This window comes from Dermacentor variabilis, chromosome 4, assembly GCF_050947875.1.
Source record: "Dermacentor variabilis isolate Ectoservices chromosome 4, ASM5094787v1, whole genome shotgun sequence".
Classification (NCBI taxonomy): domain Eukaryota; kingdom Metazoa; phylum Arthropoda; class Arachnida; order Ixodida; family Ixodidae; genus Dermacentor; species Dermacentor variabilis.
This window is the reverse complement of record NC_134571.1, coordinates 187527534-187551678: the sequence shown is the minus strand read 5'-3', so window position 1 is coordinate 187551678 and position 24145 is coordinate 187527534. Positions and strand designations below refer to the sequence as shown.

General features: G+C 47.1%; 1 protein-coding gene across 1 annotated transcript; it reads right to left on the bottom strand.

Moving 5' to 3' along the window:
* Nucleotides 1-5699: 5699 nt before the first annotated feature.
* Nucleotides 5700-23783, bottom strand: LOC142578468 (uncharacterized). Its single transcript, XM_075687851.1, has 5 exons — nt 23614-23783; nt 23328-23571; nt 17248-17436; nt 14023-14133; nt 5700-6211 (listed from the first exon to the last, which is right to left on the bottom strand). The coding sequence occupies exons 1-5, from the start codon at nt 23781-23783 to the stop codon at nt 5840-5842; spliced, it is 1086 nt and encodes a 361-aa protein (XP_075543966.1). The 3' UTR covers nt 5700-5839.
* Between the last annotated feature and the right edge of the window lie 362 nt (nt 23784-24145).

Sequence of the window (24145 nt, the reverse complement as noted above, 5' to 3'; positions counted from 1 at the left end):
TGTATGTTTATCGGTGTTCTCAGTGTGCAATTCCCCGCTGCTCCTTTTTTGTAATCCAGTGCATTAATTCATAACACAAACATGACCATATGCCATGCTTTTTTTAAATGTGCTTCTTACCGCTGCCTTTCCACTCCACTGAACTTGCCAGTATCTATAGCATCGACAAGTTCATAGACCAAACCGTCAGACATTAGTCGGGCAGCGGACTCGGGCGAGCGTCTCAGTGCGCGTTTTCAGAACATCGCAGACCGGGCGCCGTAGCAGAAATCTTCCTCGCGTCTGTGCTTGCTGCATGCCCGAGTTGTAGCCGATGACTGTTTGCAGGTTTTATGTTTCGCGAGCCAAGCTTCACACAGCTTCTTGTCCTGCGGCTACGTGTGAATAAGGCTGACACCGTGCTCCGTCGCGTGCGTCCGGCATTGCGGCACCGAGCAGTAGCCTGCCATGTTGTGCGCCTTCAAAGGCAGCCACTACCTATTGTAGTGCTTTCAAGCGTTGTAAAGGAGACACTCGAAGCGGGAAAACCTCGCCACTAAATGAGGACCGCAGCGTACGAGGGAATTTAAACTCGTTTTCAGCTCGCTTCGGCGCGCCCGAAGCAGCCGACGCGGCCGCTATGCCCACGTGATCCCTCCTAGCACGTCACGCCGACGGTGGCGCCAGCTTTTCCAGTGGTGGAGCTCGAGGCCAATATCTACATCGCGTAAGCACGATCTTTCACATGACCCCAAAGAAAGAAATCGGGTGGAGAGAGGTCAGGTGACTTTGCGGACCAATTTAAAGGCCCGTACCTTCCAATCTACTGCGCATGAAAAATCGCACCCAGCCAGTTTCGTGCTCGGCTGCTGCTGTGTGCTGGTGCCCCACCTTGCTGATACCACATAAGTCGTGGACATGACAGCGAGACTTCGCTGAGGAACTCATCCACCACTCCTTGAAGGACTCCTTGAAGTCGGTGTGTGATCCACGAAGATGGAACCGATTGTAGCACCGGCATAAATTATGCACCACACATTGAACTTGCACTGGTAGTGTTGCTGATTGCGGTTTAGCCAGTGGGTATTGGAACTACTCTAATAGTGTGCATTATGCAAATTAGCCTGGGTATTTCTGCAAAAAAAGATGTCTTCATTTGTGCATATGATGTTGCTGAAAATGTCCGGTAACTCATCCGCTTTTGTGAGGATCCAATTCGAGAAATCTAGGCGATTCTACAGGTCTCTATCTTCCAAGGATTGGTGCTGATTAAGGTGGTACGGGTGAAAGGCCATCATTAAGAATCCTCCAAACTGATGACATCGAATTTGGTACCTGGGCGGCCACGTCCGGTACGAAATTCCGGCGCTGTTTCTTGAAGCTGCCGGCTCGTCTCAGATTTTCATAATTTCTGGTCACAGTCGAAGCGTTTGGTCTACCGCAACACTTCCATGACTGATATACATTTGCGACCTTGCTCTTGTTGCCATTTGCAGATCCCAAGGCAAGGACCTTGTTTACCTTCTGCTCATTAGAGAAACACATGGCGACTGGGACAAAACAAAACACACCCTTAAACCTTTGCACTGACGTTGTCAATTAGGTTTTGTCTTGATAGGTTTTGTGGCAAAAGAAAAAGAAAGACATCCGTGCACTTTACCTATGCTAACACAACAGCTATCACAGCTTATTTTCAACTAACACCAAACGAGACGTGTTTCTTCGGCTGCGGTGCGCCAGATAAGGAACCTGCTCGATCATGATGTTTTTCTTTATTTCGTTCTGGACAACTCAGAGACAGCCTGTTCGAAGACGCTGCTTTATGATCCAGGTGGTGGCGCATTCACGTGCTATTCCCCATATTTCGCAGGGTTTATTTTTCAGTCGGGAAAAATTAGTACGCAATTATTATTTCGCTTAAAATACCACATTTAGATGTCCCTTGGCTGTGCCTTCAGATGCCTCATTGACGTTAGGATAATCAGGATCAGGATTGGATAACTCAGATCAGGATCTCGAGTTAGGTAATTATTTATAATTACCTAATCAAATCTCAGTAACGAAAAAATTACTGGCAGCTACTCCACTGTACTGTAAACAATATGCACTAGGTTTTCTTCGACTAAGGCATCGCTTTATTTAAATCTTGGTGCATGATAGTTAATCGGGACACAATCCCAAATGAATGTTGTAAATTATTAGAAATGATTTTTTTTTCATGAGTCGTTAGCATTGCTTACTGGAAAGAGAAGGAATACTCAGACACAACATTCGTGTGCATTTCACGCACCATTGATGAAAGACAGCCGAAGGGCTTACTGAAGTCTATAGGTTTTTTCATGGTCAAAAAAGCACGCAAACAAATTGAGGCGTGGGGAAGATACAGCAACATATTCATTCTCTACGCATAGGCTATCCATGCCTCTAGAAATAATTTTTAACTGGTCACCTCCATCTCTTTCAAAAATACAATAAAACTTTGTCCTGTGTGTATATCTTAATATATTGTGTGTATTTACAGTGGAAATTTGAAACAATGTCGAAGTAAGAAAATACGGATGAGGTAGCCGCCGCTAGTGCGTCTAATGCGCGTGTACTCCTATTGTCAGGATTTCCAGAAATAAAGCGCAAATATGAATTAAAAGCCTTGTACGTCCGCGCCGACAATGACGCAGTAAGCTATAGCTCCAGTAAAATACCAAGTGAAAAGGTCGAGGAAAGTCAAAAGAAACCTCTAATGATGTGGGTGACAAAGCTCTGGTAATGGCACTTGAGGTGGTGTAGAGGGGGGGGGGGGGGAGGTGGGTCTTCGGCATCGCCCGGGGGGACTCGCCCTCCCCCCTGGGGGGGGGGAGGTGGGTCTTCGGCATCGCCCGGGGGGACTCGCCCTCCCCCCTGGAAAACTCCGGAGGGTGCTTTTTATTTCTAGTTGGAAATGCTACCATGGAGGGCAGGTATGGAACGCCGTCTTTTGCCTCATGGCTTCCCGCAACTCGTGAACTAGCGTAACACGTGCATCTTAACACGGGTAAGAAATGTGCAAAACAATGTCAGTGTTGAAACCTGAGAGCGTTGTAATTTTATACTATCACTGCTCTTCACGGCCAGCGTAGTAGTGGCGCCCGAGCGATGTCATTGCAGGACATACACGGCGTGTTAAAACATTGCAGGGTGGCAGAAATATTGGCGCGGTTATGTATGTCGCGTCCGCACCTGCGGATATTTAGAACACTGTCCGAGAAGCTCAAGCAGAACGCGAAAGCTTGCGATTTGAGTCAGTGCTACACCTTTCGGGCGAAACTGCTATTTTTTTCTTACGTTCACACTCCTATTGCGAGCTCATTAAAAAAGAAATTGTCTAATCTGGCCTATCAGTGTGCAAAATGCGGTTTTGAAGCGGTGTTCCAAGACGCTATATATTAAAAAAAAGAAACGATAACTATACGCGCGATGGTATCGAGACTTCCCGTATAAATAACAGGCTGAGGAATAAACGCGCAAGCAGGTTATCATTCATCCTGCACAATAAAGAATTTTTTTATCTCAAAAGAAGCTTCCATTGGCTGGCACGGTTGTCATGTTCGAAGTGTAAATCGACTGTATCCTTTTGGTTTCGCTTACCAGGGGCTATCTTCGTTCGGTTTGCTACGTACTTGTGACTTGCGCACAACTCAGCGCGCACCTCAGGATTTTTGTGTTTATACATTAGCTGGTGTAAATGCAAAGCATGTCTTCGCCTCGTCGTAGCCAAGGTCAAACACGAAGCCGGCCAAGGTCACGGAATTTGTCGAGGATGCGCGCGCACCCCTTGCTTGCAGGCCGCCAGTGACTCGGCACCAGCTTGCCCCACCCGCCGACGGGCGCTCTTCCAGGCACCAGCTCGCATACTGGCCTCCTCTCTTTGCTCCATTCGCCCGCGCGCGCCATAGATAGGCGCGGCTTGGTTGCGCTAGCTGCCCCACGTTGCGCGTAGGCCTCTACATGCAGATATCAGGGAGAGCTCTCGAAAGTATGAAGCAGAGACTGCAGAGGCATCCGACGCGTGCGCAAGTGGCTAGACAGTAGACGTAGCGACGGGCCGACGAGGTACGCCTGGCCGTGAAGCGCGAGCAAGAAGAGAGGCTACATGCGGCCAAAAACTGCACCCCGAGCGAACGACCGCTGAACCGGCAGCACCTCTGATTACAGAGGTGCTGCCGCTTGCGGGATGCGGACGCGCACCTTCAAAAGCGCTTTCTATACCCCCTTCTACCCCTTCCTACCCCCTTCCCCCAGTGCAGGACGTGCGTCTGGTTACCCTCTCTGTCTTTCTTGTCTTCTCGCCCTCGAAGACGAATTTGGTGGGGCGCCTAGCGTCTGCGACCACCTCCTGTTCCGATCGTACGGCGTCGGAGTGTCGCGGTCTGTGCATGTGCATGGTGATCCTCGAGTGAATTTCTCCGGGCCGATGTGAGTTCACTCAGGCTTTTCGTCACGTGAAGGGGAGAAATGCTCCGTATTGACTTGGACCTTTATTGAGAATGGTTTCTACCCTATCTTTTTTTTTGCAACTAAGCTTATTTGCAAGTACAACGAAGAGCCGTCCTTTTTTAAAGCGAAGCTTTCTTTGGTCCTTTCTCGCCGTTGCTGCTGCTACTGCTGCTGTGGTCTTGCACGCCACTAACGCCGGCCGCGTCGGGACTTGGTTGAGACGTGACGATGTCACGAAAACCTAAAAGGCATACGCTGTCGGTGTTCTGTTTCAGGACATTTGTTTACGAGCTGTCATTCTCAAAATTCCGAGGACTAACGCTGTAAAGAATTTAAGACAAGGTATGCGCCACGCGCAGGAGCTGCGTGGTGGTTGTGGTTGCGAATGACTATTCGCAAAGCGACGCATGCGGCGTCGACGCCGCATCTTCTGCGACACGCTGTCGCGTTAGTATGACAGGAGTGTGGCACAAAGGAAAGACGACGCGAGAAGCTGGTGCCAACATTTACGCCGCGTCGCATGTGCACAATGCCGTCTGGACGCTGTAATTAGGCGTGACCCCCCTCAAATGCAGTGCAGGAGCTGCAGCGCTTGTCTCGGTGCTCAGCCGCAACAGCGACGACAGTAGAGGAAGAAGGTGTGGGGAATGTTATCGAGGGAGCAGAGAGAGATAGAGAGGAGGCAGTTTTGTGTGTTACAACGCTACTACCCAGAATGGCGCGGAAGCGTGCATTTGTTGACGAGGCGACGAAGGCTCGTATAAAGCGTCGACCGTAGCAAGAACAACAAACACAAGCGGAGAAGGCAAGGTGACATTTCACATCACGTCACGACTGTCGTATGCCGTGGATATATCACCGCCAAATAACGCCAATGAAGGCAAACAGCAGACAAAGCTTCGCTTACATCGATTCCCACAGTGCGTGCGATGTGCATATTTTTTCTTGTTCCTTGTCTTCCTGCGCTGATCTTCATGATGTCATCGCACCAACTGGCCCAAATTATTGTGCTTTTACGGTAATGAAAGAGTTTTTTTTTCAGTTTTTGCATAAAATACGTAAACTCTTGCGAGAATTCTTCTCGCAATACTCGTACTTGAAATCCGAAATACCACGTGGAGTTCACTGTTTGTCTATACACGCTATTTGGAACTAGGGATCTTACGGTGCCCGCAATTTTGTTGCATTTGTCCTTCAACAGTGAGAAGAAGCGGCTCATATTCGAAGCAATTAAGCGTGACTTTCTCGATAGAAATTGTGTTTATTTGATGGCACGTGAGAGGGAGCGGGAGGAAAGGAGGAGCAAAGGCAACGCGCAGGTGATGAACAGGAGGAACGGTGATTGGCAAGACTCCGGTGGCCGTGGTGGCCCCGTCGTGGCTTTCTCCGTTCAGTGCTTGGCATGATGACCAGGAAACGGCGCGTGGCGCCGGGCGCGCACGGGGCCCCCACCGCTGTGGCCAACCGCGCCGTTGCTGCGTCCCAGGCCCATGATGACCGGCTCGTTGGAGTCGCGCTCTCCCGCCGAATGGTGGTACTGGCCCAAGTCAGCCGGGCTCCTGGGATTGTTGAAGAAGAACCCGCCATCGTTGGTTGGCATGAAGCTCATGTGGCCGGACAGGCCGCGGAGACCGTGGTGAGGCTGCTGCGGAGGACACAGCTCCGGCTGGTAGTGACTCAGCTGGTAAGGGCTCAGCGAGTAGGGGAAGGGCGGGTAGGGCAGCGGCGGTGGGTAGAAGCTCGGATGGTACTGGAACACAGGCTGCTTTGGCGAGAGAAAATGTGGGAAGACCACAGCATATCAGTTATATCAGGATTCATCACGTCATCCAGGTCACGCAAGTATACCCCTTTCAACACGAAATACGCTCGGACATCCTCAGTAGAGTATAACAACACGTAACTGCCCGTTGAATAGAAAATTATGTAAAACTTGACACTGAAGCTCTTGCTCCTGAAGCAGCGATGTAGCGTTTCACCGCAAATTTTTTTTATTAGCACAAATCAGGCCTGGCGCTCTCTTCACTATGTACCTTTGTAATGAAACTGAAGAGACAGGGGAAGGGGAGGAAGGTAAAAAAAATTACTTGAAATTGTAAAAGAAATTTAAACATCTGATAATTTTTACTGACTCGCCGGTACGTCTCACTGAGGAGGAATAAGCTATACATTTCACTGCGCTACCTCGGGCTGCCCTGAAATGTGCCTGTGCTGTCTTTTGGGAGATTTGGGAGAAACGCCATTGAAAACTCCACTTGTCAATCCTGCCGACTAAATTAGGTTAGCTTTATTGTTATATTATACATTTGTTTGTCTGTTTTAGTCTGGTAGATTTATGTTTCGATAATTAGTCTTTTAATTAAAACAATAAAATGATATCATTTGACCTTGATTGATCGATCACAATATTATTTCTCAGGCTTCGTTGTTTCTCCTATTGAGCTTTAAATGTCTATTGATTTTTATCTATTTTTTGCACGCGGCACTGATTTATGACCAATACAGTTTGTGGGGAAAGGCCATGGTTTTACATCATCAAAATTATTATTATTATCGTAATAAATGAACCACGTGCTCGTATTTGTAGTCCGTCGTACGAGGGATACATGACCGCTCTGGCTCCTAGCCGCGGCAGCGTGCTATCAAGGGGTTGCTTTTTTTTTATTTCGTTGCTTCTTACCGTTGTTACAGTGCAGTTAAAGTTGTTTAAAGCGCAATCTATAAGACCACCACTTTTAATTTCGCATTACTTTTGGAGACATCTATCCGCAAATGATGACTTAGAAATAAATCTGCAGTCTTGATGTTTGCTGTTACCTTGTGTTTTACCTTATTATTATTATTATTATTATTATTATTATTATTATTATTACAAAGATATTGTAGTTAGTACTAAAGCGGTGATTAAAGGCAGTCGAACTGAGCGTCTCTCATATGTAGAACAGTATAATAGAAATTTAGGGCAGTAACGCAATTGTGCTCGTTGCTTAACCTGGCATCGCAATCACGGCTCATCTTGTGAACAGTGGCGCTATTTCTGTTTCATGTGTTGTGCAACGCTGTTCTACGTGAAGCGGCACTGCGATTCACGTGTCATTCCCCAGCGAACTAGGCACTGCACCAAAACTGTCATAGCTTATATTTTTGGAATTTGCAGCGTTGTATGTCGGCATTTGCTTCCACGCTTCAACGAGCGGTGCGGTCAGCGCTGGCAGGGAATGCTGGCGCTGACAAATACTGGCGACAACTGAATAAGCGCGAACGGGATTTTGTTAGGCGCATAAATGACCCAATAAATGACCTTTTATATTGTTGCCATTAGTACCGCCTTGAAGATACCAGAGCTCTTTCGAAAGTATTTACGCCTGCTCATGCAACCAAGACGCGTAAATGCTTCAAAAAGGAATTTTTGAATCTAGTTGGTATGCGAACGGCAAGACGACGTTTGTGGTCTTCGCATATGATGAGAGTGTTGCGTTTAGTGTTGCGTTTTATTCGTTTATTTATGTGTTTCATCCCTTTCGAACGGTTTGTACATCATTTCCGCCGAGCGTGTTACAGACATTTTAGAAGAACTTCTTGCTGGCTAGTTGGTGCGTTGCTTTTAAGAACCAAGTTGCGCGTTCAAAAAAGGCAACCACAGGAAAAGGCGACGGAGACGGAAAAAGCGCTATTTCCGCCTCCGTCGCCTTTTCCTGTGGTTGTCTTTTTTGAATGCGCAACTTGGTTCTGCAACGTGTTACAGATGTAACCAATTTCGCGGTTCCAGTCGAATTGCGCACTTTTTGCCTTGCAAATATGGCTGGTAATGCACCAATAGCGAATGCGAGTAAAACTATTGCGCAAACTATCCACTTCAGAAATATGTAGTATGGCGTCGCCAGATGAGCAATTTCCAACGGTACATCAATTTTCCTCACCGTCTAGGGCTTTCAAGGAGTTACTCGCGCATCTAAGAATCATGATAGTCTCGCGAGGTCAAATTAGAACACCTGCATGCACCAGGCGTCCTCGCCATTCCGGAATCTGTGCATGATAATGAACATGTACAAAGCGTCATTGTGCACGCGTTGGAACACTATACGTGAAGGGGCCTGCAGCGCGAAGCACGGCTCCAGCTGGTGAAGCGCGTGTATGCTGTTTGTGGCGTATAGGCTTCAACACATCGCTCATATCCACCAAGGGGACTGAATGAAAAGTGCACAAAGAGAAAGATGGGCAAAAAGCAAGCGAGCAATTAAATACGAGGACTTAGGCAACCAAAGCATAAACAAAATATTAACAAGCCTCATTCGCAAACATATAAAAAAGAATAGTGCGAATGACGTACGCTACCCACACAATTAAATTTTTCCGCAAGTGTCACTTAAATTACGCGAAGCAGTAATAAGAGACCCACTGCTTGTGCAGAATGGACAGACCCTAAAGGACAATATGTTAGGTGTTGTAAGTGCTAAACCCAGATTACCAGTCCGATATACAAGAAGCATTGTTGCAGGGGATGGAGAAGTGACCGCAATAAGGAAAGAAATGATCAATATTTTTTTCTTTACGAAAGCGTGGAGGTCAGTTATATACAAACCAGAACTATGAAGGTAAGCATTTAGATGGGGAACTGTACGATGGTACCTTCGTAATATCACCTTGCATTGTAGCATTATCGTGAAATTTTGCTGCAACGTTTGTTGCTCTTCCTTCGTCCTCGTTCTACGAGAAGAAACATGACGATGCGGAAAATCAATGCTCGGACAAACGCCTGCCGAACATTGCACCGGAAAATGTTGGGCGTCAGCCCAATTGACGACGAGGAGGGTGATGTAGCCGGAGTGCACTTCGTTAGTTTCCGCTCTCGTTGCAAACGCAGACGAAGTTCATGCGCAAGGCGCAGAGATCATAGAAAATTTTTACTATGCAAGGATACTTGCAGCGTCAAGTGCTTAAAAACACTTTGACTAATAGAGCAGCCCTGCCTCCTATTGCCAGCACCAACACTGCGCTCGGCGGACAACACGAAATCCTCTTGAATGCGGATGAAACCAGAAGACTGTAAACTATTTAGTGTGCATGAGTGAGTTTGTTTTCAAAGTCATTTTTGAAGCGACAAATAGTTGGAGTTTGAACAAAACACGGGAACATGAATATGGCTTCCGAAGAAGAGAACAAGGAGAAGACCACGGCCAGAGCTCGTGACGTTGACACATGCAGTGGGAGCTCAGGGCCGTCTAGCCATAAAACATGGGACTTCCAAGGCCGAGTGTGGATGTGCCGCTCTGCCTGACTAAAAACGACAACTGCTTTTTCAGTTTTCACGCTTGAGACGCATCGTTGAATTATGTGACCATCATGACACCGTGTACACAGTTGTGTACATACTAGCAGAAAATAAACAATAGAAGTTCCATGCTAGCCACTGACATATTAATTTTAGTGAGGCCTTCTTTAGTAGCTTACTAGGAAAAAACGTCTCGGCGAGTAGCAAGCGGCGCTTGAAAGGATTATATACTTTTTGACTAAACCTTCATTTTTACTAATTATTTTCACTACCTACTTGCGCTATTTACTCTTATCCTGACGCCCCTTCATAAAGTGCAGTTTCTTTTGAACCACGGCTTTTATTTCTTTTAAAGCAAAGCTTTACCCGTCGTGGTTGCTCAGTGGCTATGGTGTTGGGCTGCTGAGCACGAGGTCGCGGGATTGAATCCCGGCCGCGGCGGCCGCATTTCGATGGGGGCGAAATGCGAAAACACCCGTGGTACTTAGATTTAGGTGCACACAAAAGAACCCCAGGTGGTTGAAATTTCCGGAGTCCTCCACTACGGCGTGCATCTTAATCAGGAAGTGGTTTTGGCACGTTAAACCCCATAATTTTTTTTTGTTTTAAAGTAAAGCTTTATTTGCCTCTTCCTTCAACTTCTCCACTGCTGTGCTACTGCTGTTGTTTTCCACGCCGCATCAGGAGGTGGTCCAGAGCGTGCATGTACATGGAAACAGCGTGGCAGAGAAAAAAGGAGACGCGGACAGCTCGTTTTACCTCGCTTGACATTCGACGTGTTTGCAACACTTTGAATGTGCACAATGTCCTCTGACGCTCGCTAAGCGCCACCCCAATATCAGCTGTGATTATCCGTGTCCTACCACACAAGCATTGCAGAAACTACAGGCGCTTACCCTTCTGAAGCAGTCCGGAGGGGACTTAGGTAGAATGGTAGAGAGCAGGTAGGCAGAGGAGGCAGAGAACGGGTAGAACCGAACGCAGTCACGAAATGAGTGAATAAAATCTTTGCCACTCTTCGCTCGCAGCTACCATAGCACATAAGCGAGTGCGGGTTACGGAAAGACAACGAGTATAAATTTGGGTTCAACGTTTGATACAGTACGTTTCCTCTGTTTATGAATATAAACGTCCTGCAATTTGTCAGGCGGACAACTGATGCAGGGCGTGCAGACGCAAAGCCACGTTAAAGCACCGTAGCGTCTAGGCGCCACCACGGAAGCGGCCGCACGTCAAATGAGCATTTCTCTGCCCGTCGAGGTAGCTCTGCGGCTATGGCATTGCTAGAGGACGCGGGTTCGACCCCGACTCCAGCAGCCACATTTCGAAGGATGCGAAACACAAAAGCTTTCTTGCACATCGATTCAAGTGCACTTCAAAGAACCCTACGGGGTCAAAATTAATCCGGCGTCCGTCACAACAGCGTGCTCCATGATCATATTGTAGTTTTGGCACGTACAGCCCCGTAATTTAATTATAGGTTGACACCCCTGCCACGATGCGATATGCGGTGTGCGGCAATCGTGATGCTAACCTTCTCAGAAATTATCAACAGTGGCGCAGAACAACGTCTTATAAAAACACGTCTGGCTATGTTCTGTGTAGTTCGCGGACAAACAGCAGTGGTGTACGTAAGGTAACCTGTACCGTCAACTCACCACTCTCGTATTGCACTAAACGCTGAAGAAATGAAACATTCGCCTTCAAAATCACCGCTAATTATTGTCAATCAAAGCAAACAGAGCAGAAAGCTTCGCTGACCTCGATTCCCACAGTGCGTGGGATCCGCATGATTCTTTTTGTTCGCTTCTTAGCTGCTGAAGCGTACCCCTTCTCAGTTCGTGTTCGTTAGCAATACTGAACCCATCAGATTACACAGTGACTACGTCTTTTCAGTGACCATTCTTTTGCGTCCTAATGCGATTAGGAATAAATACGATTAAAATTAAAATGGCATTAGCATCTTAAGATACTTCACGGACTTTCCGGTAGCTCTGTCTCGAACCATTTTCCCGCCAGCATGAGTCATTGTGTAGTCCATGGCCTAATGAGATGAGCATCGTGCTGCTGTGCCTAGGGAACCGGATTTGAGAGGAGCCGTCGGTCTAACTTAGGCCACTCGGTATGTGACACTGGGTGCGTGGCACTCTTCAATGAACCGCTTCAACTTGGCTGACTGGGCACATGCCACTGAGCATGCACCCCTCCTCAATGACAAAAAAATATCTGTTAAAATTCGTACCGGGTGGAATCGAACCCACGTCATATATATTCAATATTGTAAGAATATATATTCTCACACAAGCCACGCTTGGACTTCGTGGCGGGGCCGCTAGATGGCAGAGTGTATCCAGTGGGAAGTGCGAGAAAGGATACCTGCTGCACACATGCCTGATGCACGATGCGTTTCGGCGTAAGCAATGCGGTGTGTTGCTAGAACAACTTCTTGCTGGGCTAGTTGATAATGAATCTAACTCGGTTGCTTCATAGCTAAAAGGACGCATCGACATGTACTCACGCACCCACGCACGTACAGAACCAATAAAAAAATCGTGAACCATTCCTGTCTGTGAGCAGCGAAGCTGGTCCGATCGGCGGCGAGCTTCGAAAGATGGGCCGGCACATACGGGCACACGTAACCGTTCGTAGTCGAAAAACATGGAACCTCACCCTTTAGTAGAGCCTCTGTACACGCTCTTGAACGTTCTTGAACGTGTTCAAAATCGCGCCGCGCGTTCAATCGCTAAAGACTGCACCGTCATTCCAGTGTTACTAATGTTAAATCTTCACTGTTCCTATCCTCCTTAGAATCACGCAGAACGATTGCTTTAATCTGCTTATTTCATAAAACAGCCCCCAACCGTCTACACGATACCGCGCTCCCTCTCTCCCAATCGTTACGAACATGTCACCGTTTACACGACAACCGCTCCTTTAAACTTATCCTTGAGCACACAAATACTTTCAACTGCCCAGCGTTACCACTAGCAATTCAACTATGGAATAGTCTCCCTGATAATGTTTCCATTCCTGACCCTGTTAAGTATCGTCATGAAGTAACCGCTATTTTTTCGTGACTAGTTGCTTCATTAATTTTCTCTTAATTACGTGCACGCTTCTCTCTAACCTCTGAATTTGGCATTTAACGCGGTGTACCCTAAGATTACTTTTGTAAAATTTGACGGTATTAAATTATGTACCCTAACATTCTGCATGTTGACATTCATTCCGATAGTGTATATTGCGTTCCGCTAACTATTATATAACGTCACCTCGTTTTATATACCTTAGTATACGTCTTATACAATCGTTATCTCCTTCCCTTCTTTGTAATGCTTCCACTTATGAAGATGTATATTGTATAATCCCTCCCCCCCCCCCCCCCCCGACACACACACAGACAATACTCCTGCTGGAGCCTGTGAGGCTGTTTGAATAAATGAAGAAATAAATGAGCGCCTCCTTACTCGTGCCGCAGACTAGAACTAGCCAACCTTCGCGCCGGCCAATCACCGCGTCAGCACATCCACCGCCTTCTGCCATCGCTCTTCCGACCGTATGGCGCTGATTTCAGAGAGGTCGTTATCGAATCATAGGCGATTACGTGCTCGGCAGCTTGATCCGAAGTTTCGATCGAGAAAGTCTCTTTGGAACCTTCCGTAGGCTCCATCCAATCCCTGCATCGCGCCCTCGTGGCGTCGGCTTTTTTTGTTTTGTAGCATTTTCCGCGTCGCGATAGTCGTGGTTGGCTCATGCTCGCCGCTTACGTACCACATAGCGGGCACGCTCTTCTCAGACCGCCGGGTTGGCACGACGTCGACGGTCTCTCTCCTGCCGATGCTCTCGTTGTCGCTCCTCGTAGACACACTGCTCTTCAGGCGTACGGGTCACGCGTCGTCTTCCCATAGCAACGGCGGAGCGAAATGACACCAAAAATTCGACTTGGTCACCTTATCAGGCGCACACTACGTCACGCACTACGTCATACATTCACCGAGAGACAGCTGCGACGTAGCGCCGTTTCAGATACAGGTGGCTGTTAAACCGAGCTCCAACGCGAGAAGCAACGATATGCGCTTGCTTTTGTTGTTGGCTCTATCCCTCTCGTTTCTTAGAGGAGAGTTTTTCGGAGCGGACAACGTAAAATCTCGTATCCTATCCAAAGACAGCTTCGGTGTAAAAAGTTCGCCCCCCCCCCCCCACTTTTTAACGCAAGGGCTCCGCTTGTATGAAAAATGACTTCCTAGTGGCTTGTACGGGCATCGAACGCAGGTACAAGCCACTCATGTGGTCTAGCTCACCGGTTGAGGTTGTGGCTGTTGTGCCTGCTGGCTGGCTGCGCCATAGTTGGGCGCCATGGTGCCGACGTTGCTCCGGACTGCGGCCACGGTCGCGCACGCCATAACGATCACCTGCGCCGAGTTGAGGCAACAGTCACTCAGTGCATGGGCGCTACACAGAAAGGAAAAAGCGTGTTGAAAGTGAAAGCGCGAGAAGCGAGTATGCTGCGATATCATGTGGCATTGGTGTGATTAGTACGGGAATCATTGATTCGTTGATTAGGATATTGTGGGCGAGCTATTTCGGCGTACCTATGGCTGCGACGCATTTCAATGAGGAGACAGGACCGCTCAACTAGCATAATGAGCGCTGCTTGTGGACTTAGTTTTACAGTTCCGTGTCCCTTTTGTTTTCATTCTGCACTGTCATATTGAACTCGCATTGTTAGCCTAATCAACCGCAACATTTGGGAGAAAAGTCCGCGTGCTGTGACACGAGGTGACGACTGAAGCAAGTGCTGTTGCAATCACTTACTGTCAAGACCGCTTGCTCAAACTCGCAGTTTGAACCATGCTACGTTGTCCAGTTTGCTACGTTACATCCGCCATAATTACTGGTCGGCCTTTGTTCTTATTAACAGCTCTGGTGCGCAGACTGCTTTGTACGACCCTGTTTCATGGAACGAATGAATAAACAAATAGGCCGTATTTAGTACAGCATATGTCGGAAAGGTAGCGTTAATGCATAGCGCCATATCACCTTGGCTAATATACCCTGTGAATACCAATTCGATCATGCCACGCTTGCAGACGCGATTAGTTATGAGCGCGTGGACAGGGAACCACTGAGTGCTAATCGGCGGAAGAAAGAAAATCTTATAGTCTCACCGCTCCATCTCATTTGCTTCTCGGATATACTTAATGGTGGTTCGCGGTGAAAACGAGACAAATTACGGAAGTTTTAAATGAGTTAGCGTTTCTATGCCTACCCGGCGAGGAAACCGGTCCGTCTGCCAGGTAGGACGAATCGCTATAACAAAATTAATATATAAACAAACAGAATAATTTCGAGAAGAAGTACGTTGGTGGTGGTGAGTTTCTAACCTACGACCTCACGCTAAGAAGACGAGTGTTTCACCCACGGGCCTAAGCAACAAAAGTTGCAGAAAGTGAACATACCTGAAGCACATGTCTGGGTTGTACCGGCAGTGCAAGAGAAATGTCAAAGGAGAACAGTCTCTATGAATGTTTGATGAAAAATTTGGTGATTGTAGAATAAAAGCCATCCCTCGGACCACAAGTAGACCCGATTTGGAGCATTGTAGATGTTAGGAAAGTTCTGATTTGGGGAAAATTTTATGCCAAACACGCCACATTCTCGATGCGTTTCTGTAGTCACGTGATGCGCCTTCCCTTGGGGCGTTGCTTGACCAACCGAAATGCCACCGGTCTCTGAGGGCTCCTGCGCTTCGCGTGGCGCAACACACAGAGAGAGAGTCAATCAGTTCCCAATGATCAGAAGTAGTGATAATCGTGGTTGATAATGGCTCGGCGCGGATGAATAAGCTACGAAAGAGCGATGAGGGCTTATAATGTTCGGAGCAATTCTGATAACGTTGATAAGGAGCGATAAGGGTTCACAAGGGTTGGGTCAAGCCTGATAAGGACCGATAAGGGTTGAGGAGGGTCCGATCATGCCCAATAAGGTTGATAAGGAAAGATCAGGTTTGATAAAGATGGATTGCGATAAACTTGATAACGACCGATAAGAATAGAAAAGGTCGAATCGAGTCCGACAAGGTTGATAATGAGCGATAAGCGTTAATAACGGTTTAACACTTATCGGATTAAGTTTGATAAGAATGAAAATGACACAGGGCTGCGTGGAGATGAGCAAGTGGCACAATTCTGACCCATACTTAGGCAACTGCAGCGGAGTTGGGGTCGTAACATCTCATTGGCAATTTTTATTTGCCTTTGGCCGATCATCTACACTTGTAGCATCAGGAGCGGATGGAATTTGATCTTACCGGAAGTTGTGGCTCAAGGACCTTCTTTTCGAGTACAGGCCCAGCCTTTTAGACTGTAAGAATTTTCATGCTGCCGTCTTCCGCCAAACTGCTGTGTTTTATGACGGGGAATATTTTCGTAAAGCATGTTTTGCATAATTACAGTGTTGCACATTGTTCATATTGCTAGGCTTGTTGATAGTATGCAGAGGCCGTATAACATAAACCTATTCCACTTTGATTTTATTTAAATATCCTGATGTCAACTTTACGCAACCCTTGACGCATGCATCGGGCGGTGAACGGCAGCGGTTTTAAGAGCGCAATGAAACGCCCTTCTCCTTTGTAAGAGGTCAATGTTTCCATTTAGAGCAAATAGCATTGGCCACCGTGACAAATTATTCTTATAAGATTGGCTGCTAAGAGGGGAGGTGGGAGCAAAAGTGGAGAGAGTTTTCGGGGGGCCGAGCTTGCACAGTGAAAGTAAATGAGCAGTTGAGGAGAGTGGCTACCACATCTGCGATGGGTCCGCGTCCCCTTGCTCAGCTTGCGATGGATTGGTCTAAAATCGCGCGGCAGTGTGAAACGGCGGGTAGGAAATGCCGCTATAACTGATTCATAGAGAAGGAGAGTTGGTGGATTGATGTCGTGTACATGTAAAAGGGCTTGATAACATTGTGCTGTCACGTCAAAGCGTTTATTCTGAACAAAAAAAAGTTCATTCTTGCCAGATGCACCGAGTAGCCAGTGCCAGAGCGATTGGCGGCCAGCCACCTTCTATTGATTTCGCAACGGAGCCTATCCGCCTACTCCACCCACTGCCTGGCTGTCAAAAAAAAAATAGATTTGCTCGGCATATAAATGGCATCTTCATGCGTACACGCCCCTTTGGCGCGGTGAGTCCTTGTGGTTTTGTGACGTCGCGTGACAGACGAAGTGGGTGCAGCGCTGAAAAATGCTGAACAATACAGAGGGCTAATGGGAAAAAATGAAAGGTGTAGATACGGAGAGAACGTCTTTTTTTGTTCAGCTTAGTCATGCATAATCAATGTGTATATGTCATAGCAGTTTGGGAGATTTCGCAGCCTTTGTGACATTTCGTGTCGGCCCAACGAAATAGTTGTGGGTTGAATTTTTTCTCCAGTCGTGGAGGGTTAATGAAAACAATTAAATGGGGACAGTTTACAATCGCTTTACCGTATCGTGTCATTCGATAATTCGCCTATGGTTCACATACCTGAGAAAGCATTGTACAGCGTACAGTTGGCCTGAGCTGCTGCCCGGAAGTTGTGGGAAGGAATCCGGTGAAGCTTGTAGAGCGGCGAGGATATGTTTGAACCGGGTGCGAGCCACAGATGTGCCTTTCTCGCAGGGAGAGCGGTTCCCTGCAGACGTTCTTGGCCACCTGTGGACCACCGATGCGCCTCTATAGCGCATACGCAGGAGCTCTTATACGTGATGCACAAGAAAAGATCAGGTGCTCGGGAGAGGAGGGTGCGCATCCTCCGGCGTGGGTTGTACACGGGCTCAGGCGATTAACGACCCCACACCAAGTAATGCTACGACATCTTTTTTTCGTTACTTCGTGACTCCCAGTCACGGCCTACCGCTTGCCTCCCTGGCACGATGCTGGAGAAACTTGCGCGCCAGTGTGTCTTTCAGTCTGTCGGCAGTCGTCTGTTTTTATTTCTGCACATAAATGGAGTTTGTCACAAGGCACATCAGCTGGACAGTGGAAAGTCGCTGATTCCGGACGTCTCGTTTTTCTTTTCTATCGCTCTTTTTTGTTTCTTTCATTTCACTGGCGCACATTCTGCGTGTCACGATATGTCGCAGCTTATTTCGCCGCTCCTAGCCCTGTGAGCACGTCACCGCCTCTGAGCTGTCGTACGTTTCGCGCAATGCTTGGAAGCCGTCATTCTTGGAGAGTTACAAGCCGGGCTACTTGAGAAGAATGACAACTTTCTGTACGCCCCTGCTGGCGTCGGTACTTTGATTTTCATTCAAACGGTTAGGGCGGAGTAAGTTGGACCTACGAACTTTCCCGTTGCCGCAATTCTTTGCACGCGTGCATAGCTGGCGCCAATGCACAGCGTAGTGTGTAAACCGAGCATTCATTCTGAGACTCAAACATGCCGCTCGCGTAACGGATATCCGTGCGTTGGCCCCTTCGTACAAGCTGTTCTTTGATGCGGCGCGTTCGCGCCACACGATGCCGAAATCCACGCTTGCAGCGGACTACATCCACGCTTGCATTTGCAGCGGACTACAGATGGTCTTCTCTTTGCCGCAATTCGTGCGCATTCGATTTTTTTTATTCGGTGGCGGCCTCGTAGCCCTCTTCAAATGAATTCAGCGGCCTCTGAACTTTGCATTCGCCGTCTGGCACAGATCACCCGCCGTCCGGTTTGCGGAAGACGCTGAAGTACGGACCGGCGCCCAGCTCTTACACAGCGAACGTGGTGCGGCGGCCCTGACAGAGTTTTTGGCGTCCGGGCCTTCGCACAGCGGCTGTTCTAGAGCCGATATTTGACTGAAACAAAATGATATTAAAATCCATTCGCCAGCTCTGGCAAGGATAGTGCGAGTACCTTTGAATTAGTAAAAAAATAATAATCAGCAGGCACAAGCCACATTTTGCAAGCGGAGCTTTCCTGAACGTAAATAAGTGGTATAAAGCTTCCGGCAGAGCGCATCTCACAACGAATTTCGACGTTATAAAGACTAGCATCGAAGCAATGCAGTGACGCACCGTGTTGTCACCGCCGAAACGCGTGTACGTTTCGTACAACGTGCAACCGCGGACAAGCGGTACGTGTGTAGAACTGAGACGAACGGGGCCACATATAAGCCGATACATTAAAAGAGCATGAGTGCTATGTCACGTGTAAGCTATTCGGCAAGCCAGAAGCAGCGATGGTCAGCGAAGTCTGGAAGGGTTCGCCTAGAAATCTCCGCTTTAGTAAGCTTGCTGAAGAGAGAACATATCTCATGAAAGGTCTCGGCTGAGCCTGCGCGTTTTACCCCAGAGACAGAGAAATAGAGAAAAATGAAAAGGCAGGGAAGTTCGTCAGACGGACACCTGGTTGGCAACTTTGCACGGGAAAGAAGGAAATGAGGAATTAAAGGAGGAAATTTACACGCAATTCTTGTGTTGTTGTTCTTGTTGTTGTCTGTATAAGGTTTTAATTAAGGTTAGCACTGTCACGAAAACGAATAAGCACAGGTATAAATGACGTCAGGATTCCTCCTTTCGTTTGATCTTATGTATTTCTTATCACCCGCCATTCACGGTCACCTGATCAGGGTAGTAAGATTTCTTTATAAAATGGATGGAGAGCCAGTAGGGTCACTGACGAAGCGCGAAAAAGAAGAGAGATCGTCTAGAATGGCCCGATTATTCCGACCCAGGGGACACGTGTTTAATATTCAATATAACGCATCATTCTTTTTTTTTCTGTTTTTGTTTATCGTTCGTTGCACTGCGTGGCCGATTCTCGTGGTGATTGGGGTGCATCATGTGTGTCAATGACGAGATGCAAAAGAGCAACAATAAATTGTCCGAAACCATGTACGATAACTGTTAATGTAATCGAATAACCAGACTGAACGAGTTAGTGATAGAGAGAGAGAGGGCTAGACAGCGAACGGATAATTCCTTGCCGAGACCGTACACTAACTGTCGACCGACAACCGACCAACCACGAAAACGGCTGGAAGAGCCAAAGAAAGCTGTTCGCTTTAAAAGAAACAATCCTATCCAGCTTGGCCTTTGTGTTGTAATATTCCATGTAAATTTCCAGTCTTCATCTGTTTCTTACCGCACAGCCCGCCGAGCGCCCGATACCAGTGATCACGGCGGCTTGACAGCTTCCGAGTTAATGACCAAGGGCGACAAGTATGGGAAATGGACCATTGAAAATAGTGCACCAAGACCAGTAATAGGCCCCGGCGATTATTATTATTCTTATTATTATTATTATTATTATTATTATTATTATTATTATTATTATTATTATTATTATTATTATTATTGTTGTTGTTGTTGTTGTTGTTGTTGTTGTTGTTGTAATAAGACACAGTAAGGCTAGGCTTGTGTATCACCCACTTGCTTTATTCTGATCCCGCGGCCGTTCGTTGCCTTCGTTCAGCCCTCCCTAAATCATTGACAACGTCCACGCACACTCCCACTCTTTGAAGATTCATCCTTCCCGGGATGATACAAAAAGACGTTCCCAATGGTTGCAAACTCGAGCACGCCGTCATCGTTGACGTAACCGACTCGCTTGAGAACGCGTTTCTGCAGTGCAGCTTGCACCACTCGATACGGTCCCGTGTACACCTGCTTCGTGCCCGGAAGACGTTTTCTCACGAGTAATAAATCGTTCAGCTGCATGCGAGGTATCCGCGTGTTGTGGCGGTGGTCGAAATATCTCTCTATGTCTTCGCGGCGTCGCTGGTATGCTTCCGCAGTTTTCTGGTTCTCGCGCGATTGCAGGCGGTCCGCAACACCGAGCTGTCATCAGTGGGGAGCACCGGTGCCTTTCCAAATGCTGCGAAATATGGGCTACAGCCGATTCTCGTAGTGTGCAACCGATTGTGATGACCTACAGCTCCATCCGCCTTTGAAGCTTTAGCGCATAGAAGTGAGCTGTTTCAAGTCTCGTATGATTCTATCAGCCATGCCATTTCCTGCAGGATGGTAGGGAACACAACGTCGCATGACAACTTCACTTTCTTTCGCCCACTCTTGCAGACTCTTGCTTACAAATGCTGCTCGATTGTATGATATTACTACTTTAGTATACTTAAACATATATTGCGTAAAAAAGAGTAAACACATTATTTGCGTGTTCCTTCCCGGTCGTGCAGCCACTATTCTAGAGAGCTGATCTATTGCCCCTAGGGAAGACTGTTTTCCTTACTCATGGAGCCTTTTTCTTGAGCTCTGCAAAATCCACGGAAAACGCTGAAGAATGTTGGGATAAGCTTGCCAGAATCCGTCGTGCCCGCCAGAGTCCGGAGGGTCATCATAAAGTTTCCAGATTCGAGGCGCCATTGTCTCCGGTACTATGAAATTTGTATTGTGGAACTCCTGTTCTTCGGTTTCCTCTTACAGCAGAGTTGCGCTTATATTTTCCAGATTTGGGGTTACCGCAAGGCTCGAAAGTGCGTCGGCATCCTTGAGGTGTTCCCCAGGTCTGTGATGGACCACGAACGCAAACTGCTAGAGCTTACTCACTGACCTAGCGATTCTTCCTCTATGCTCTGCGAGGTTAAGGGTATAAGTTAAGGCTTGGTGATCGGTAAAGAGCGTGAAGCTCTTGCCATCCAGGCAAGGTCTAAAATAACGTACGGCTATTAGAACCGCAAAAGCTTCTTTCTGCGTAGTCGTGTAATTGAGTCGCGCTTTCGAAAATGCATACGAGTATAATACCCACAGACCTTACGTTGCCAGTTCCATGGAGCTTCTGTGTCCCTTTAGTAAAGTACTGCACCTGTGCCGTAATAAGAAGCATCGGTCTTCAGCTCAAAGGGAAACTTGAAGTCTGGAAGCGGCTGAATCGGATCAAATGAAACCATGCTCACAAGGCTTTGATAAACAGAATCACACTTCTGTTGTCCTCCGAAATGGCACATTCTTCTTGGTCATTTCTGTCAGGCACTTTGTCTTCGTCGCACAATCTCTAATGAATGATCGAAAATGCCCCGCAAGGCCTAGAAATATCCGCAAATAATGTAGGTTATACGGCATCTGCATTTTTGACATTCGATCTACTGATTTTCGCATTGTTGCCTTGGTTTGGCCATCAAACACTACCTAGGAACACAGCTTTTTCTTTGCAAAACTCACTTGTCTTGTTAATAATCTTGAGCTCCGCATCACTCATTGCTTGAAGTACACAAGCAAGATGCTCTGAGTGCTCCTCCTCATTTCGAGAGTGAATTATTATATCGCCAATTTACACGTTACGAAATTTCATGAACGACGTGTCAAGACGTCGTTCATGATCTTCTGGAACCAAGCGGGTGAGTTCTTCCATCGAAACGGGAGTGGATTATACCCATTTATGGGTATAATATACATGCATTGGCCATGCATTTTAGGCAATGTTGAGGTACATGTTTCTCAGTAACTAATAGCAGTACCCTGGTAATACGTATATAATATTGTTTCGAATTTTGTGCACTTTGTACTGAACTAGAATAATTGAAATGTGCTGAAAATTTGATTTTTAATGAAATATTTACCTGTAGCACAGAAATTTGGGCTTTCTTTGCACATTTGAAAATTCATAGTGAAAAAAACTACTGAGTGAAATTGCTTAATTCTAGTTCAGTAGTTGCCAACATGTTTGTAGATGGTTGCAAAAAAAATCAGCCGTCTGTCTTGAAAGGCATTCGAAATAAACGTACCTTTGTTAGAAAAACAGTTTTGAGATAATTGAGCCTAAAGTGGAGAAAGATGTGAAAAACAATTTTTTATTGCAACAAACACCTTCGTAGTCATTGGTTTAATAGCCACTGCTTCATAGTCATTGTCTCAGTAATTTTTTCGCTTTTCGGCGTGTCGTTTTGCTTGCGGGCCTCTTTTGTGAGCTGTCGTGTTGCTCGGTCCGCAAAGTACATGCGCTTATGCGCTTGTGGTGAGCTTCTCTCAGCCACTTGATAGTGTTGCGTCCTGGGTTCAATCTACATGCCTTCAGAACGTTGGCCCGTGCGATGCTACCATCAATAAATGAAAGAATAGCGTCCAGTGCTGCAATCCTTAGGGCCTAAAGCCTAATAAACACGTTCTTTCGCTCGCGTTCCCAAACAACATGGTAGAACGACTCATTTGAATTTTGAGTTCGCCCGTGCAGGCACTTCTCTAGGAGCTCAGCCTTCGATAGCTCCCTATAAATGGGTTTGATAGCCTCCAAGACAGATGCAGGCAAACTCTCCTTGTGGACAGAAGGTTTGCCCTCTGACTGACTTCTGTTGAAGGCACACCGCGTATCGGGTCCCTTTGGGCAAAGTCCATGGCATGGGTCATCGTGTGTGGACGATAAGTGGAAGTAGGTTGTCTAAACAGCCTTTCGCATATCATCCAAGTTTCCTACATTTCTTCTGATGGCCAAACCATAGTTCGTCTGGAGCTTGTCTATAACTGCATCAGTCAGTCGGCCTCGGCCCGAGAGGCTCTTTCCATCAGAGAGTTTTCATGCTTTGTTTTCTTTTTTTTAGCCTCTGTAATCTTGTGCCCATCCTCTTTTGCACGTGGCCTATGCACTCAAGTTTCGATATTTCAACAGAATCACCATATGGCATTTGTGCCTTCACAGCCATAAAAGCCTTGCTGTCACCATCCCCAAGATATTTGACGTATCGAACTTCGTGAAGCTCCTCACCCGTGCCAAAAATTTTCACTGCTCCTGCGACTTCCATTCCACCGCTGGTGTCTTGGTAGTTGCCTTGGCACACCTCTTTGTGAAGGGAGTCACTGTTTACACCCTTGATGCCGCACTTTGCACAATGTTTAGACAACACCTCCACATCCAGCACTTTCCCAGTGTCTACGCTGGTCGCAGAGACAATACCATTATTGGAAGTGTGGCCTCACTTCTGCCAGCTTCCATCAAGAGCCACTGCGATGTCTTTGTCCCCCTCATTCAGCTGCACAGCTTCATCATCTGCCCTTTTCATCGACTCCTTAGCAGCAGCTTCGATGTGACCTAGGAGCTCTTGATTGTATTTCGCAAACTTTGTCGGCGGCTTAGGGAGCTTTGACATAGCACAGAGTACATTACCTGGAGCCGTTCCCTTACCAATGGACCTGAAGACGTACACCAACGTGAGGTTGGCTTCACATAGCCCAGAAATAGTTTTTTTTCGACGTCATCGTTGCGCGGCTGTACACACTTCACAGTTCAAACTGTAAATGCTTGTAACACCTACCCACTTTGTCACAATTTCGATGAATTCAACACTTCCACCACACTGTTTACACGCACAAATCTGTGTTATTGCGGCACAAATGCCATCTATGTACATTAAGGCACGTTCGCTGCTGCTCTGTAGCACATCCTCTTCCTGAAAGCACACAGAAAATCTTGAAAGCTTCAATGTCGAGGAGCTGGCGCGTTCGGCGTCTC

Bases quoted from the DNA above. Each gene is read 5' to 3' on its own strand.
- LOC142578468 (XM_075687851.1), bottom strand. From the start codon at position 23,783: ATGTCAAAGCTCCCTAAGCCGCCGACAAAGTTTGCGAAATACAATCAA. The intron at 23,572-23,613 runs GTGAGGCCACAC...CTCTGCGACCAG, and splicing joins CTTGATGGAAGCTGGCAGAA to CGTAGACACTGGGAAAGTGC. The intron at 6,212-14,022 runs GTGAGCTAGACC...TCGCCAAAGCAG, and splicing joins AACAGCCACAACCTCAACCG to CCTGTGTTCCAGTACCATCC.